This window comes from Sus scrofa, chromosome 13 (assembly GCF_054392235.1).
Source record: "Sus scrofa isolate SSC_HxYL_T2T_F1_AM1 chromosome 13, Sscrofa_HxYL_maternal_Yorkshire_Landrace_v2.0, whole genome shotgun sequence".
In the NCBI taxonomy this organism is placed as follows: domain Eukaryota; kingdom Metazoa; phylum Chordata; class Mammalia; order Artiodactyla; family Suidae; genus Sus; species Sus scrofa.
In genome coordinates this window covers 71,717,397-71,736,056 of record NC_139395.1, presented here as the reverse complement: position 1 = coordinate 71,736,056, position 18,660 = coordinate 71,717,397, and the positions used below count along the sequence as shown (strand labels likewise).

Below are 18,660 nucleotides of genomic sequence, written 5' to 3'. Positions count from 1 at the left end.
TAACAGATTTCTCGTGACAAGTCTGGAAATATATGTGAGATGGCAACCATCTTGGAATCATGCCTTTACTTGAGGTAGCATGAAATTTCCATAAAAAGATGGGAAAGCATACTGAGTCCATTCTTTACATTTACTTTGTAGATAAAATATCAATACCACCCACTTGGTAAAGCCTTAACTTTGACTGACAACAAATGTTACACAAGTCATCTTGCAGAAAGTATATCTTATGCAAGTTAAGTGCAGTAACTTACAAAACTATTAAGTACCATGAGCTCCAAATTCAAATGACCTGTTTTGTGTTACATTTTATAACCGAAGTACAAAGTTTATTGGTATTGAAGTCAGCAGGTTTTTTCTTTTTTTGGTAATTACTGAATCTGTTTATACTCAGATATAAGAAGTAGCAAAGAAAGTGAAACATAAATTAAGAAAAGGAAGGACCATGTAATCCCATTCTCTAACAAGCAAACACTGCAGCATCTAATATGAACACACAGTTCCCTGGGTAGTGATATAGTAAATTTGCTAATTAAATTGTAGAAAGCCCTAATTGGAGTGCCGCCTTTTCAAACACTTAGAAAAATCCAATGATTCAGACATAGTACCAGCAGTGAGGCACCATCATCAATTCATTAATTAAATCTAGATTATAAAATTTTAAATTGAAAAATGTAATTATGTTATTCAACTAGCTTCCAAGGAATCACTAATAAAAAAAACCAAAATAAGATAAAATTTAGATGCCTACCAAACCCATAATCACATACCTTTGGAAGAGCTTTCAAGATAAACAAAGATAAAATTAATATTCCGAAACATGGGCGCATGTTTATATATTTAATAATTTAAAGTCTGAGAATAAATATTGTAAAGTACATTAGTTTGGCAGTTTTCTTTAGGTCTTTTGGGGGGTGCTTTTTAGGGCCTCACCCGCAGCATATGGAGATTCCCAGGCTAGGGGTCTCATAGGAGCTACAGCTGCCAGCCACAATAACTGTGGTATAGGCTGGTGCACGTCTGTGACCCACACCCCCACACCACAGCTAAAGGCAACACTGGATCCATAACCCACTGAGCAAGGCCAGTGATCAAACCTGCAACATCATGGTTCCTAGTTAGACTCATTTCTGCTGCACCACAACAGGAAGCCCTCTTTAGGTCTTATTCTGATTTTGAAACTATTTCATGAGTTCAATGCCAAGCTAGAAGGTAAATATTTTAACATACACAGATAAATGTGAAATTTAATTACTACAAATAAACAGCAGGCATGAAGTCTACCTTAATTCAAACAAAGAAATGACTCTATTTAAAAATAACTGCAACCCATAACTTTTGCTAATTGTATTTCTCTGTTGATAAACATTAGCATTGTTGAGTTTGGACAGATGCAATAATTTAAAAATGAATTGTAAACAATAATTTTTCTTTTCTGTGAGGCAACTACACTGTTTTAGCTTGCCAACATGTTTCAAATGAGTGCTCCATCAACACCAAAAACAAAATCACTTAACTATGTTTCAATAATGCTAAACTTGACCATGGGATGGCTTCCGTGTAAAAGGATCAGAACCTACTTATATATCAGCATCTACCTAGGCAGGATTTCAATAATGTTTACAAATCCCATAATCAAATTTTGATGAAGCTACATACATGTAGTCCCAATCAGTCTATCTGCATCAGTAAATTAAGCAAATTATAGCAGCCATCTCTTTACTACTCTCCAGTAGGCTTCCACATTTACTATTCAGTGTAGCAGACAAATTTCTACTGGTGATTCCAAAGAATACAGTTTCCTTAAAACCCATCCTGCACGAAAAGACTTTTCTGGGGACAAATTAGCTGCACCTAGTCTTCTTACCGGAGCTATTAACACATGGCAAACCAGAAAACACAAAATCTCTAGGGGATCAACACCTTGAGGTGCTGACAATGAGTTTTGAAACTCAACATCTTAATTCTTTGAATATAGTATATTGAAAAAATAGCATCTTTTTATTTGAAGTATAACAGACTTGTGAAAAAATACTGTATGTCTACAGGATAACCTATAAGATAAACTCAGTTCTAGCCAGCCACTAAAACTAATTAGCTATGTAGCTTTAGACCAATATATTTCCCTTTCTGTGATTCCTTTTACTTTTATCTGGCATCATCAGAATCACTAGTATTCATCTCTCTGGGTTCCTCAAAAATCTCACGAGGTTAGAAGTATCATAAGAGCAAAGGATACAGTCCCACCATGCCAGTATGCTCAACTGTAAAGAATAGTAATAAAATGGCATCAGAATAATTTAAATATAAATCATTCTTACCCCTTAAATGATTTAACCATTGCCAATTATGTAAACTTATCGTTCTCTTGCACTCAAAGAATAAAATCAAATCTCTCTGAATCTCTACCTCTCTATGAGTCTGATAATCTACAGCCAAAGTATTTTTTAACAAAGAAATGCAGTGATTTTCAGCTCATCTAAAGGATGTTAACAGGGTAATCAATAGGCAATGCTGTATACATTAGGTTAAATGCATGTGCTCTGGAGCCAGATGCTTTGTGGTGAATCCTGGCTTCATTACTTACACTGTGACCCGAACCTGTTACTTAATATGCTTCAGTTTCCACATACATAAAATGGAAACGGTCATGACACTTAATTCATTGATTTGTGTCAAGGTTTAAGTAAACAATTTCATATAAATCAAATAAAATACTGCTGGGCACTTAAAATCACTCAATAAATCTTGGCTTTTATCCAATTATTTTTACTTTGTCTAGTACATCCAGCCATATTGCACAGAGATGACATGGGCAAAGGGACAAAAAGCTTTCCTTTGCTGCTATTTCTGATTTATCATCTAGCCTAGATCATAACTTCTGTAATATTATGCAAATATTTGGAATTAACTTTTTCATAGGAGGTAGGGAGGGGGCCAGAGGGAAGAAACACTATTGCACGTAGAACGTATGGTTTATTTAACGAATTATTCTGTGCCCCCTCCCTGTTCTCCCCCATCATTGGGCTAACATTCCTATGCCAAAGAGCTTTATCTATTTTGCCTTCTTGCTCTATTTACAGGACTGGCCTGGAGAGCTTTTGTGCCTCACATTTCCCCTGAATGTTCTTGGCAAACTGCTTACAGTCTGGCATCATTATCATGAATGCATGTTACTGAGCTCACATGCTGTATCACCCCTAACTCCAGTTTCTCTCTGTAAAGAGATTTAATTGATTCCCATTTCCTGTAGAGTACCCCATTAATCCACTTAGGACTACAGAGAAATAACATTGCCTTTCGGTCTATGAGCTGGTAATGAATTCACACTAAGGAAGGACGACCAATTTAGCCCATTGCATTCTAGTCATTCACATACTCCAATGGATGAGAATAGAATCCTTGGCCTTAATTAAACCTTTAAAACTCTGTGTTGCCCTCTCAAGCGAACAAATTGATCTTCTTTGCTTGGTTTGCATATGTTAGAAGAAATTAGCATATGCTACTGGACACCTGCTTTTGCTATCCTACCCTTTCCAAATCAGAGCAGTAAATAGCCAGGATATGTCATAAGGCAACTGACCTGAGGAATCTGAGGAAGCTGTGCAAATGTGGAAACCCAGCACAAGAGAAAGCCTAATTTGTTTCCATTTAAACAGTACATAGGTGATTTCATCCCTAAATCAGCCATTTCCTAGATTACCTTAATAGTGTGTAGAAATTGTGTTATTACTTTTACTCATTTTTTTTTATTCTTTGGCCTGTGGACCAAAAAATTATAATATGCATTCATGCATCATCAAAAAGACAATGTAGAGCTAGAAGGATAGGACAGCATGACATCTTTCTAATGTTTAAACATCCTGATTAATACATGAGACAGTTGAAAGACTCCTTCAAATAGCAAATAATGGTTGAAAAATTCCAAATAATTTACACATGAACATTCTTGTGTTCATGTGTAAATTAACACTAACATGTGGCTTGTAAGAGCTAAAAGTTAGACACAATTCAAATGGCTATCAACTAGTGAATAGATAAACTGTGGTACAGCTATATTTTGGAACATTCTTTAGCAATAAAAAAGAACAAACTACCGATTTGTGTTACAATATGAGTCAATCACATAAAAACAGGAAACGTGTAAGAAGCTAGACGGAGAAGATCACATATTTTAGCATACCATTTATATGAAATGGTCAGAAAAACAATTTACTGAGACAGAAGGCAGATTGGCAATTGCTCAGAGTAGCAGGTGGGAAGAGAGAGTGCCAACACATGGGCACAAGGAATCTTGTGATGATGGAAATGTTCTAACACTGGCTTCTAATGACAGTTGCACTAAAAAATGTATGAAAAAATCTCAGATTGTGCACTTAAAACATGTAAAATGTATTATGTGTAAATAACTTTTCAAAACTTATTTAAATAATCCAAGGAAAGAAGTTCCCTGGTGGCCTAGGGGGTTAAGGATCAGGCACTGTCACTGCTATAGCATGGGTATGACCCCTGGCCTAGGAACTCTATATCCCATGGGCATGGCCAAAAACACAAAAAATCCAAGGAAAGGAAAATCAGCATAGGCTAAGTGGAGAAGGCTGATCTGTGTGCCCTGAAGGATGGGTAGTATTGAACAGTCAAAACATAATTATTTATATCATCATTTTAAGTCCACTGATGTCTATCATGATGAAGGAAAAACAGCTAACCTTCTCCCCAGATCCATTCATCACATCTACATAATTTAAGTTGGTTGAAGACAGCCTTTGTTTTGTTCACTGCTGTATCTCAAGTTACTGAAAAAACTGTCTGGCACATGAGGGAAGCGTAATAAAGACTAGTTGAATAATTCCCTAACTCTCAATGCCATGTCTTGGAAAACCCATTCAGTTAAATGATTTTCCTCCATGTTTAAAATGAGTACATTATATTTGGTTGATGGTGTTTTTCTTTTTCTTTTCCCATTAAATTCAACTACAATTTTGTTGAAAACAGACAACACTGTGTATAAAGGTTTCTCTTTGTAGGGAGTAATTACCAAATTTTCAGTTACTGTACTTGTGTTGACACTTTGATGCATCAGGCCTTTAAGGATGATGTAAAGAAAAATTTAAGAAATGAGAGATACAAATTCTCAAACTTTAATCACAAAGTTTCCATCAATATAAAAGAAGAATCAATTCTCTATAGTTTAGGATATAAGAAGCTCTAAGTGGTCTCTGATTTATAAACTCCTAAGAATTGGGGTGGCGGTACTATTCAACACATAAATGATTTCAGAGTTGTTAGATGGTGAAATAATTCCAGGAGGGACTGGAAATGATGCAAAGAAACCTGATTTATTTTGCCCATTTCTACAACAGCAAAGATGGAGCAATTACCCTCAGATTCAACTCACATCTCTTAACTACAATGCTAGCAGATTCTGACCAGAAATATCCTTACATTGTTCATGTCTTCATTTGGTCTGCTTAGAAAATGAGAGAAAAAAATATTTTTAAAAATCCTTTAATTGCAGAATCTTATACTAAAATGTGCCATTTCCTTCTCTGCAATAGGTCTAGCAACTGCCTTTGCCTTTGTGTCTCCATAGCAACCACTAGAATTCAGGTTAGGAATCACCCTAATGCCTTTTCTTTCACGACAGATTTTTAATCTCTCTCTCCCATCTTATTTCAGTTAATTAGATATATTATATAGTTGTATTTACATAATATAGACTATAATATAGTCATATAATATGGACTATAACTATAGTTAGTCATAGACTGTTACAGCTATATGATTGTATGATTCTCAACCATGATTCTGATCCAAAATTCATAAACATTTCCTGTTGTCATTTCAAAACCAAACTCAGGAGGCCAGTTTCAAGTTTATATGTCACCACTCAGCCCATTACCATGCTATAATATCTCATTTAATAACAATATACATAATTAGGACAAATCCGTATGCTACAGACTTATTAACTTTGTATATATAAAGTTACACCACTTTTATTTTTTAAAATAAATGTAAAGAATAAAAGTAAAAAAAGAAATACAGCTGACACTCTTTTACCCATGAACCATACAGGAAAAAAACATAAAACCACCATTATCTTTCTGTTTGGTATAGATCCTACCCTCTACCCCTTCCATTAGAGGAAACTATATCCTGAATTTTGTTTTCATCATTCTCTTGTTTGGCATTATAACTTTATTACATGAAATACCACTCCCAAACAAAATATTTTGACCTTATATATAAAAATCACATTTTCTTCCAAGATTTGCTTTTATTGTTCAGCATATTCCTAAAGTTCATCGATTTTCATGGCTAAGTATTAATTTCTGTATGGATATATCATGATTTATTCATTCTATCACAGATCAACAATGCTTTTTTCCAGTATTTTAAAAATACAAACAATGCTACCGTGGATATTCCTGGTGAACACGGGTAAGGGGCACATGCTTATGAGCAAGGGAATGGAATTTCTGGGTCAGAGGTGAGAATATCTTTAACTAAAGAGGTGGTAAAAAAAAAAATCTGTCCACTGTCCAAGCAGTAAACCATCCTCTCATCAATGTTAAGTACAAGTTATGGTAGCTGCATACTCCCACCTAAAAATGTTCTTCTCAGAATTTGTAATATTTCACAATTTTGTGGGATCAAGCGCTTTTATTATTTGGGTTAATCTATTTCTGAGTACTACTGATGTTAAACACATTTTCATATTTGTACTGGTCATTCCAGTCTGAGGTGCAAGTGTTTATCTTTGCCACTTTGTTTTTTTTTTTTTTTTTCTTAGAGGTTTGTAAATCATTTAGAAACACATTAATATTATCTTTAGTTATGTTCATTGGGAATCCTTTTTTCTGAGTTGTGACTTTTTTCCCTTTCCTCCTGGGGTCTTGTGATGAATAGGGGATCTAACAATTAAACGTAGTCAAATTATCTTTAATGATTTCCTTAATGGAACTTTAATTTGTCTTGTTTAAGAAATCTCCCTACCCTGATAATGTAAATACAATCATTTTCTAGATTTTAAAAATACCTTTCTCATGCAGCTTCAAGTCTTTAATCTATCTTGACTGAATTTCTTACATGATGTGAGCTAAGACTTCAAATAAATGCATCTCTATGTGGATACTCAGTTGTTCCACACCATTTAGTTAAAGGAAGGGGGAAAGGGAAGAAGTGGGGAAGGGAGGAAGGAGAAAAGGAAGAGGGAGGAGGGAGGAAAGGAAGAGGAAGGGGAGGAAAAAGGAAGGAGAAGGAAAATCCCTGTCAGCTCTTTCGCACTATTTTCACATGTATGAGGCCTTGTTTCTGGGTACTCCATGCTGTTGCATTGGCTCTAACCCTGTGCAAAACCAGAGGCTTCGTTACTGGAATTTTAAACTGAGTCCTGTTACCTGATAAAGCCAAGTCTTCCTGACTTGTTCTTTTCTTTCTTTTCTTTTTTTTTTTTTTTTTTTTTTTTTTTTTGCTTTTTAGGGCCACATGTGCGTCATATGGAGGTTCCCAGACTCAGGGTCGAATCAGAGCTATAGACACTGGCCTACACCACAGCCACAGCAATGCAGGATCCAAGCCACATCTGTGACTTACACTACAGCTCATGTCAATGCCAGATCCTTAACCCACTGAGCGAGGCCAGGAATCGAACCCACATCCTCATGGCTTCTAGTAGAGTTCGTTACCTGCTGAGCCATGAAGGGTACTCCCTCACTTGTTATTATTCTTCAAGTTTCTACCAAACCTTGTACTTTGTTCCTTAACCATATTTGTGAATCAACAGATTATGTGCTACAAATAGATAAAAAACAAACCACAGAGATTCTGAGTTCAATTATTCTATATATAAAGTCATAAAAGAATTAACCTTTAACCTTAACTGGGTCTTCAAATCAATGAAATGTATTTTTCCATTTTTCTAGATCTTTAAAAAATGTTTTTCAATAAATATGTGTACTGGGGGAGTTCCCGTCGTGGCGCAGTGGTTAACAAATCCGACTAGAAACCATGAGGTTGCGGGTTCGGTCCCTGCCCTTGCTCAGTGGGTTAACGATCTGGCGTTGCCATGAGCTATAGTGTGGGTTGCAGACGCGGCTTGGATCCAGCGTTGCTGTGGCTCTGGCGTAGGCCGGTGACTGCAGCTCCGATTCAACCCCTAGCCTGGGAACCTCCATATGCTGCGGGAGCGGCCCAAGAAATAGCAAAAAAAAAAAAAAAAAAAAAAAAAAAAAAAGACAAAAAAATATGTGTACTTCGCACACTTCCTTCTTGAATTTAGTTTCTGATTTTATATCACTGTCCACCTTCCCTTTCCTTTTCTTTTAGTTTATTAACCTGTCATCTGAAGATAGCTCATTCATTTTCACCCTAAAATTATGTTGCCTAATAAGCTTAGATCATTTATTTTCATCATTTCTTCTTTTCTAAAGTATTTTTTAGAATGGAAAAAAAAAAGAAAAAGAAAAAAAGAAAGGCCCTCTATAGGCGGTTACCGTCGTGGTACAGCGGAAAGGAATCTGACTAGGAACCATGAGGTTGCAAGTTTGATCCCTGGCCTCACTCAGTGGGTTAAGGATCCAGCGTTGCCATGAGCTGTGGTAGAGGTCATAGGCGCAGCTCGGATCTGGCATTGCTGTGGCTGTGTCTGTGGCCAGCAGCTGTAGCTCCTATTCCACCCCTAGCCTGGGAACCTCCATATGCCCTGGGTGTGGCCCTAAAAAGACAAAAAGAAAAAAGAAATCCCTCTATATAAAGCTTTAGTTGCCTCAGCATGTTGTTAGGCATAGTTTCTACTAGCATCACTTCAAAATATATTCTATTTTTCTTTGTCATTTCTTATTTGACCTTTAATTTCTTAGACATGTGCTCATTATTTTTCAAAGATCTAAGACATTTTCTGATTTTCTTTTTAATACTGCTTTCTAACCATTGTATTTTGGTCATATTTACTTCATAGCTAATATACCATCAGATACTGAAAAACATTCTGCAGTTTTAGGTATAATGTTCTCTATACATGTTCATTGACCAGAGCTTACTATTTTAAAATCTTCTATGTGTGCTTTCTTTTTTTTTTTTTTTTTTGATTTTTCTTTTTTTATTTTTTTGCTTTTTAGGGCCACCCCTGCAGAATATAGAGGTTCCCAGGTTAGGGATCTAATTGGAGCTACGGCCACAGCCGCAGCAACACAGGATCTGAGCCATGTCTGCAACCCACACCACAGCTCACGGCAGTGTGAGATCCTTAACCCACAGAGACCAGGGATTGAACCTGCAACCTCATGGTTCCCAGTTGGGTTCATTTCCTTTGTGCCAGGGTAGAAGCTCCTTCTTTGTGCTTTCTAATGTTTCCTCTGCTTGAACTATCAAATAATGAAACAGATATGTTAATATCTATCATTATTATGATAGATTTGTCTATTTCCCCTTGTCATTCTGGTTATGCTAAATATATATTCCTATTATATAAGCCTAATAAATAAATCTCTAGGAAGCCTTTATAAAATAAAGTCTATTTTGACTGATATTAATACAGCCACACCTTCTTTCTTTTGAATATTATTTATCTATTCAAGATATTTATTCACAATATCTATTTCGCTATGCAAAAGACAGGACATCTTTTCCATCTTGTTAGTTTCACCAATTCTACTTCCTTATGGTTTGGATGTGTTATGTGGCAAACTATAGCTTTTTAAAAATCTTGGACCATTTCATCTTACTTTCATCTTTGAATTAGTGATATATTTAGATTTATTTCTATAGAATCTTCCTTCTTTTTCTCTCCTTTCTTACCTTTTTCTTCTTCCTCACAAAACATAGTTTGATAATCATTCACACTTTGCTCTATACTTTTCATGTAATTATTCTACATACTTTAAAATGTATACTTTATGTGTAAGAGTCTAAATTTGATGATCTAAATTCTCTCATCTAGAGCAATATAAGGGCTTTAAAAAAATTTAAACTTGGCCCCCTTATCCCAACTTTGAGGGTAATGCCCACATGTTCTTTCATTATTGCTTTTTCTGTAATTTGTATACATTCTGCTCCCCCACAAAAAATGTCCATATCCAGAAGGTCTACAACTTTGAGTCCCTTCAGTGTCTAGAACTCTGAAAGAAAAAATTGCCCTATCGAAATTCTTGACAGTTTTATACCTAAGAATTTATTTTGTAAACTCTTTGGTTGGAATCAAGTAATTTTGGATACTTTAAAATCTGGGAAAATGAATGACCAAGTGTGGAAGTCGGTCATCAGAGACACCATGCCACAGAGACCAGATCTGGTAATGATGAAGCCACTTATTCTTGGTAATATCTATTGATAAATAACACTCTTAACTGTAAGGCAGTTTACAGTTTTCCATGATTGCTATTTAAGGAAGATGCAACAAACTTATACTAATTACTTGTTCTCCTCGCCTAATGGGCAACCATAATATTGAAGTTAGGTGAGGCTATGTGATTTGCTTTGCCCCACCTAAACAAACTATGAGTAGCAGCTGTTGATGTAACTTCCTATTGGAAGCAATTTTTCATGCCCTCTGTCCCAGACTCTTTAACCATAATGGCACAAGAGACAGTGTGCACTGTCTGGTGCACTGACACATCTGGTGCAGACACAGGACAAAGATTTCTTCAACAGCTCGGATCTCCAAGAGGTGACATGGAAAACAGCTGCCCTAAAGAGCTGCTAGAACCACAGCCCTGTTAACACAAGGGCTTGGGGATTACTTGTTACCACAGTATAACTTAGCCAAACCCAAATCATATTTTTAGCTTAATTTCATCCTACGAGGCAAAACAAATATTCTCTTTTTCCATGTTAGAAATATTATTAGTGAAACACAGCAAAAATTATGTTGCTCTCAAGGTCACTGACTTCTAAGTATCAAGACCTGGAAGATAATTCTCTTATAAATAAAATATAAGGCCTATATGAGCTGATTAAATTAATAATGTGTTATTTCACTGCAGCCTAGTATAACTTATATTTAACATTTCAATAAAACGTTTGTAAAATGAAATCTCCACTGTAATACCTACTTGGAACTATAAATTCAATTTCTTCCGACATAGCAACTCCCAATTTATTAGATGCGAAGCAGCGGTATTTCCCTTGAAAGTGAGATATGTGCCCTTCATTTTGGATCCTGAATGTTCCTGAGTTGTTAGACGCAATTATCCGAGGGTCAGACAGCTCAAAATGCTTGTTGTCCTTAGTCCACGAATATCTTTAAGATAAAATTAAAGTTAGCAATACTGAAAAATAATACTTCTTAAAGTATTCATAAACAAATATAGAGAAATGACAAATCCAAGATATTTTATAGTAATAAATATATATTTAATTGAATAGAATACAAAAAAGTCTCCGAAGAAACTGAGAAATTCTATGAGCTGGTATAAACTGAATGTTAATACCTCCTTAAAATTCATATGTTGAAACTTAATTCCCATGTAACAGTATTTGAAGTAAGGGTCTTAGGGAGGTGATTAGGTCATGTGGGTGGAGTCCTCACAAATGGGATTAGTGTCCTTATGAAACTGACCCCAGAGAGCATTCCTGCTTCCTTCTGCCCTATGAGATAACAAGGAGAAGATGGATGACTGTGAACCTGGAAGCAGGCCATCACCAGACACCCAATCTGCCAGTGACTTCAACTTGGTCCTCTTGCCTCCAGAACTGTTTAGAAAAATGTAGGCTTATTTAAGGCACTCAATGTGTGGTATTTTTCTTATAGCACACTGAACTGACTGAGACACAAGCCATGAAAAAGCTGTGATACTGAAAGGGGGGAAAAAGTGAAAATAGGTTTTGTTTTTTTTTCAATTAAAATTATATTTAAAATATGTTTTCCAGTTAGGAAGATAATGCAGGGTCTTTACTAGTATTTCAGAGACTTATAATATTTGGAGACTAGAAAATATAAACATACAATATGTCAATGTGTACGTGTGTGCCAGTGTGTGTGTGTGCCAGTGTGTGTGTGTGTAAAGAGCTCAAAATTCAAAAATACACAAGCAAGTCCTATTTGGTCATATTTCCTTATCAATATTTTATACATATTTGTAACATAGTTGAGACAACAATGAATTGGAGCTTTTCCAATTATTACAATGCTACTTAAGACAGATTTTGTGACTGTATTATCTTCTGTCTTATGGTTACTATGTAAGTCATTTATTTCCATTTTTCCCTTTTATGAACAATATTGTTATAAAAACATATTTTTGGTATTTACCCAAATATTTAATTACGCTAACTCCTTAAAAGTGAGATTGATAAACCAATAACATAAGTAAAATTTCATAGCTTTTGATAAATACTGCAGAATTGTATTTTACAAAAATATACAAAGTCCCACTCCCATAGGTGACAGTGCCAGTTCTATGGAAAAGGCTGTAAAAAGCTTTTTAAGTATTTATCAATCCAATAGATAATGACTTTCCAATTAGATTTTATATAGTATTTTATATATGAGTTACTCATGCAAATGTGAATGTTTTAAGACAATGTAGTCTTACATAATCTGATTATTCTTTTTTAATTTTTTTGCTTTTTCAGGGCCACATGTGCAACATATGAAAGTTCCCAGGCTAGGGGTTGAATCAGAGCTGCAGCTGCAGGCCTATACTATAACCAGAGCAATCACAGCATCCTAGCTGCATCTGCAGTCAACACCAGAGCTCACGGCATTGCCAGATACTTAACCCATTGAGTAAGGCCAGGGATTGAACCCGCATCCTCATGGATACTAGCTGGGTTCATTACTGCTGAGCCACAGCAGGAACTCCTGATTATTCTTTTAAAAAGAGTAACAAATCTTCATGAGATACACATTTTTGTTAGGAGCATGCCTTTGTCTCAACAAATTCTTTTATTTCTTTTCTGTTTTATATATTTTTATGTTTTTATTATAGTTGATTTACAATGTTCTTTCAATTTTTGCTGTATAGCAAAGTGACCCAGTTATACATACATATACATTTTTTTTCATATTATCCTCCTTCATGTTCCATCACAAATGATTAGATACAATTCACTGTGCTATACAGCAGGATCTCATTGGAAATGAGATATGCAATGTGTTTATATTTTACTGGATTTACTTACAAAAGAGCACATAGAATCTATTCTTTAAAATTCCAATACATTGACTAGGCTAACTCCACATATTTGAAGATTTCTAATTGGTGACATGTTACTTCTTTTCCTTCATTCAAGTTTTCTTTTATCCTCCTCCCCAATTTAGATGCTTCATAGTTCATGTTACACAGTTTTTGATGTTACTTTTGTTGATATTACTGTTACTATTAAAATTGCTGCTTTTGTTCTTTTTAGTATTGTGATAGGATATTTTTATCTCTCTTGTTATCTAGTTATTTTCTGTTTTATATAGGCCCTTAATAACATTTAAAAAGATTAATAATTGACTACTTAATGCAATCTTTCATATTTATAAAATCTTGTTTTTGTCCCATGAATTTTCTTGGGTTTTCAGATAGAATAGGAAATTATCTAATAATTATAGTAACAATGTTAAATATATTATCTCAAAATTTACAGACTTTATATTCTTGCATAAGTGGTATCAGACATGGCTTGAGAAAAATAAACAGTGCTAATAGCAGATATTCTATTACTGATTCTGAATTTATTGAAAATACCAGTAGTTCAGAATTGAACTCAATACTAGATATTGACATGATAAATGCAGTTCATCATTAATCATCTTTGGTGATTGTATGGTATTATCTTTTGACATAATAATTCAGTTAATTAATAGTAATAAATATCATAATATTGGTTGATCCATATTTACTTTGATTAAATTCTCCTTCATTCCAAAATGATTATATCCATATTTACATATATTAATTGCCTGTATTCTATATGGTAAAAGATGGAAATAGCAACAATTGACAATTTAACATGTTAATGATTCACTAATAATTTTTTAAAATATCAAATTATCAGGCAATAAAGCTGGTAGTCATAATACCATCTTAAATAATTTCTATTTTTCAATGGATATAAAATAATCAGGTAAATCAATAAAAGTATGCAGGTTTGCTTCCCACTTTAGAATCATGTAAAACTTTTAAAGTCATGATTTCTCCCTGCATCTTTTCTTTCCTCACTCTCAATCCACACATATTTCTTTCTCTCAAAACTAGGAGGTACTTAGAAAAAACTTTATCAGCAATTATGATCACGTAGCATCAAGTTTATTTCACTACTAATATTAGATAGTAATACACATGTACAATGTATTCTGCCATCTGAGATAACTAAACATTTCTATGACAATATCAAGTAACAACCATCACTGAATATGTTGTGTCACATTTAAAGACACACAATAGGGAGTTCCCGTCATGGTGCAGTGGTTAACGAATCCGAATCCGACTAGGAACCATGAGGTTGCGGGTTCGGTCCCTGCCCTTGCTCAATGGGTTAACGATCCGGAGTTGCCATGAGCTGTGGTGTAGGTCACAGACGCGGCTCGGATCCAGCGTTGCTGTGGCTCTGGCGTAGGCCGGTGGCTACAGCTCCAATTGGACCCCTAGCCTGGGAACCTCCATATGCCGCGAGAGCGGCCCAAGAAATGGCAAAAAAAAGACAAAAAAAAAAAAAAAAAAAAAAAGGCGATTTAAAAAAATAAAAATAAAAAAAATAAAGACACACAATATTAATTATGTATAGAATATTGTTCATAAATATATTAACTGTTGGCTTAATAAATGCCACCTTCCACCAAGTAGAATATAATTTCTATTTTTAGTTTCCACAATGCCAAAATTTATGCAAGTATTTAACCTATGAAAATTTATTTTATGGTAAACATAATTTTAACTGGCAGAAGAACATATGTAAAATAACCAAATTTATTTTTATATACACAGCTATCATTCATTTGAAAGTCATTACTCAATCATATATAGATTTATAGTTCAGCAGGCTTATGATGATTAGAGTAAAAAAAAATGTATAAAGGATTGTACACATTTAAACAATTATTTAATTTGAAGGAAATACTCACTTTGGTTCTGGATTTCCTTTAGCTTCACATTCAATTTGAAAATATTCATCAAAGGGAAAGGCAACTTGCACTTTTGACTGTTTTATGATTGTTGGAACCTGTTGAACTAAATATTAAAGTATGTATTTAAATAATATGCTCTTCAAAAACTGGGTGAAGTTAGTTTAATTAGAAAAGAAACACTTTAAACATGCTTTCTATATTGGTAAGTAAAAGGATTATAAAAAGAATGGAAATTATAGAACAAATATGACTTCCTCTTTGTAAAATTATTTAACTGTAAGGAATATACTTCACTGCTGTCAATTCATGTTGCCCTATACGTTTTATTTTACTTAAACCCAGAATAATGTAACAATTTTTAAAGCAGAAAAAAAATTGCCATATGAACGCAAGTTTAAAACATCTATGTTTAAATTACTGACATTTGGTCTGTGTTGATGCGTATATGCATTTTGCTTAGTTCATCCATTTTGCCAATTCTGTTTTCTCTTTACAGTTTTCTAAGACATTATAATTAATTTACTACTTTTTAATTTCTTCCCATTGATATTTGATAACTTATTTGATCATTTTATTATTGGTCATTCAATTTTTTTGCATTCATAGACAGCCTCAAGCATACAGATTTCTCCTTTATTGATTTATGATAAATTTCCAGGCAGGGACACAAATGGTAATGACACTGGATAAATACTAATATCATTTCTCAAAATATTTACCACAAACAACATATGAATAGAGTGGTTTCCCACATCCTTGCCACCAATGAACACTAGCATTTTAAAATAAAATACTTGGAGTTCCTGTTGTGATGCAGTGGTTAACGAATCTGACTAGGAACCATGAGGTTGCAGGTTTGATCCCTGGCCTTGCTCAGCACGGGTTAAGGATCCGGTGTTGCCGTGAGCTGTGGTGTAGGTCACAGATGCAGCTCGCAGCCTGGGTCCCGCGTTGCTGTGGCTCCAGTGCAGGCTGGTAGCTACAGCTCCCATTTGACCCCTAGCCTGGGAAACTACACATGCCACAGTAGTGGCCCTAGAAAAGGCAAAAAGGGAAAAAAATAAAATAAATGAAATACTTTACCAGTTACTACCAAAAAAAAATTACCTCCTCATTCTCTTTATTTTTATTTCCATTTACTGCTTTTGTTGTATTTTTCCCTGAGCTTGTTTATTATTTTCTATTTCCAATGGATAAATTTTTCTTTTATGACTTTTTTCACATTTGGAAGCTTGAGGGTAATTTTTCCCTGATAGACTTTAACATTAACAATCATTAGTATAAAAATTATAGCTAATAAGTAGTGATATCATTTAAACAGATTCCACATATTCACTTATTTCTTCATCTTGTGATAAACACTATTAGTGTTTGGTAAGTTAAGAAACCATCGAGATGGTTAAAAAGTAGGGGGTGACTTTGTCTCTCCCCATTCCAAGCAATGGGACTGCATTTCTGACAATTGTGGCTATAAAATTAATGTAAGTAATAGATGCAAACTATTGCCTTTGGAATGGATAAGCAATGAGATTCTGCTGTAGCACTGGGAACTATGTCTGGTTACTTGTGACGGAGCATGATAATGTGAGAAAAAGGAATATATACATGTATGTGTGACTGGGTCACCTTGCTGTGCAGTAGAAAATTGACAGAACACTGTAAAACAACAATTTAAAAAATAAAAATCATTATAAAAAATAAATAAAATAAATGTAATAATGCTGAAGTTAAGAACTCATTAAGTTTCGAATTGCAAATCATGACATATGTAAAAACCTACTGTCCAGGAGCAGTGAATAGTTTCCAAAATAAAACATTACCATTTTAGTGCAGTTCTTACAACCTCTATAAGGAGATGATTGAATTCACCAGGACGTCTAAACGGTTCAGCAGCAGAAAAGTTCTGAGTGTGATGTTCATGAGTAATATTCCACTGTGAAGCTACAAATAGGCCTTAAACTCTGTGACATTGAGCCAGGCCCTGAATCACTCTGTTTTATCATTTATAGAATTAGAGATTCAAGCCAGATAAACAGAATTTTTTTTTCAGTCACTGAACTCCCTGACATTGTTAAAAAACATAGGAAAGCCCAAAGTGCTTTTGTTCATGTAGGTTATTTTTTAATAATATTTATCATTTACAAATTATAACAGAAATATTATAAATATGTATTAACTCATTTAAAAGAATCCTATAATTTGTGAAAATAGCATATTTTATCAAAAATAATAAATATAATAAGAGTGGCTTTGTAAATATAATGATTTACAGTGGCTTTACTGTAAATCACTTTAATGTATTAATAGAAGGCAGCTTGATTCTCATATCTACTTCTATGTCCAATATGTTTCAATAAGTTGTTTTGTTGAAATAAATGAAGAAAATCATATTTTACAGAAAAGTGAACTTGAAAAGGGTGAAAAGTTTTACCGCGCTTTCTGATAATTGTGGGTATTGTTCTTAACAAAGTACAGCAAAATTCAACAAGTGGTATTTCCTTAAAGCTTATTATAATATGGAATCTAAAACCCTATGGATAAATTCTCATATTCTGTCATATTAAAATGTTTTATCCATGGGTACTTTTTGATTCATGCATAATTTTGCAGCATCATATGATATTCACTTGGAATAAAATTCTCTTTCACTAAGTTTTGCAGATCTTCCAAATACTGACACATTTGTTAGTATCAGCACTGATCTAAGAAAAGTCTTAATGTTGGGAAGCTGCCAAGCTCACAGGAGAAGACAGAAATTTTCTAAAATTCTAATTTCTGCTTAAACACTCAAATTTTATCATTGACAGTGTATATATAATCAGTTGTTTTTCTTGAAGTGACAGGCTCACTTGGGTCATTTTGGGAAAATCTCCATCAAAGTAGTCAAATTCTGTCAGTTGTACTTTTAAGTAAAAATGACATTTGGTTTGACACTCAAAGATTGACACATCCAAGGAACAGAGACTACCATAATCATTCCTTACACAGCAGAATGATTTTACATATATTTCCAAGTTCATCCCATAAAATTTCAGAAGCATGGACTCAAAGATAAAGATTTAATAAAAATCATTAATGTTTAACTATTTCAACATGGACAATTTTACACAAAAGTGTTTTATTTTTGCTTTTTAGATTTTCTGTTGGTTTGTTTTGCTGTGTGGATATGAGGAATCCTATGAACATTAGTACAGTTTTGGCCTTGATCTGTGCTGTGAAACTGCAGATTTACCACCATTGCTTTCATAACATCAGTGGAAATGTGAGCATGGTAAAGAAGGAAAAATGACATCTCAGTATTATTATGAAACATCTGATCTTGTGGACTGCCTGAACAGATAAATCTCTGACCTGAGGTGTCCATGAATCACATTTTGAGGGCTGATGGCCAGTCTAGAATAATAACTCAATGCTATTTCTAATTCTAAGATTCCATTTTCTTTACTTGTGCCTAATGATTTTGATTAACTGAATTTTACTAGCTTAGTGACATTAGCCCACTTCAGGCTTTATCCACTGGATATTCATAAATATTTTAATAGCATGCAGAAAACATTCATATCATCATTGACATTTACCTGGTTTCTGATTACTACTATTTC

At 34.2% G+C, this 18,660-nt stretch overlaps 1 protein-coding gene across 50 annotated transcripts in view; it reads right to left on the bottom strand.

Moving 5' to 3' along the window:
* CHL1 (cell adhesion molecule L1 like) overlaps positions 1-18,660 on the bottom strand; it is a 229,453-nt gene that overhangs the window by 66,944 nt on the left and 143,849 nt on the right. For all 50 annotated transcript variants that reach the window (XM_021069248.2, XM_084989078.1, XM_084989073.1 and 47 more), the window contains 2 exons: positions 15,056-15,161; positions 11,055-11,242 (listed from right to left, as the gene is read on the bottom strand). In XM_021069248.2, coding sequence (XP_020924907.2) covers positions 11,055-11,242; positions 15,056-15,161 — 294 coding nt within the window. The remainder of the gene's footprint in view (positions 1-11,054; positions 11,243-15,055; positions 15,162-18,660) is intronic.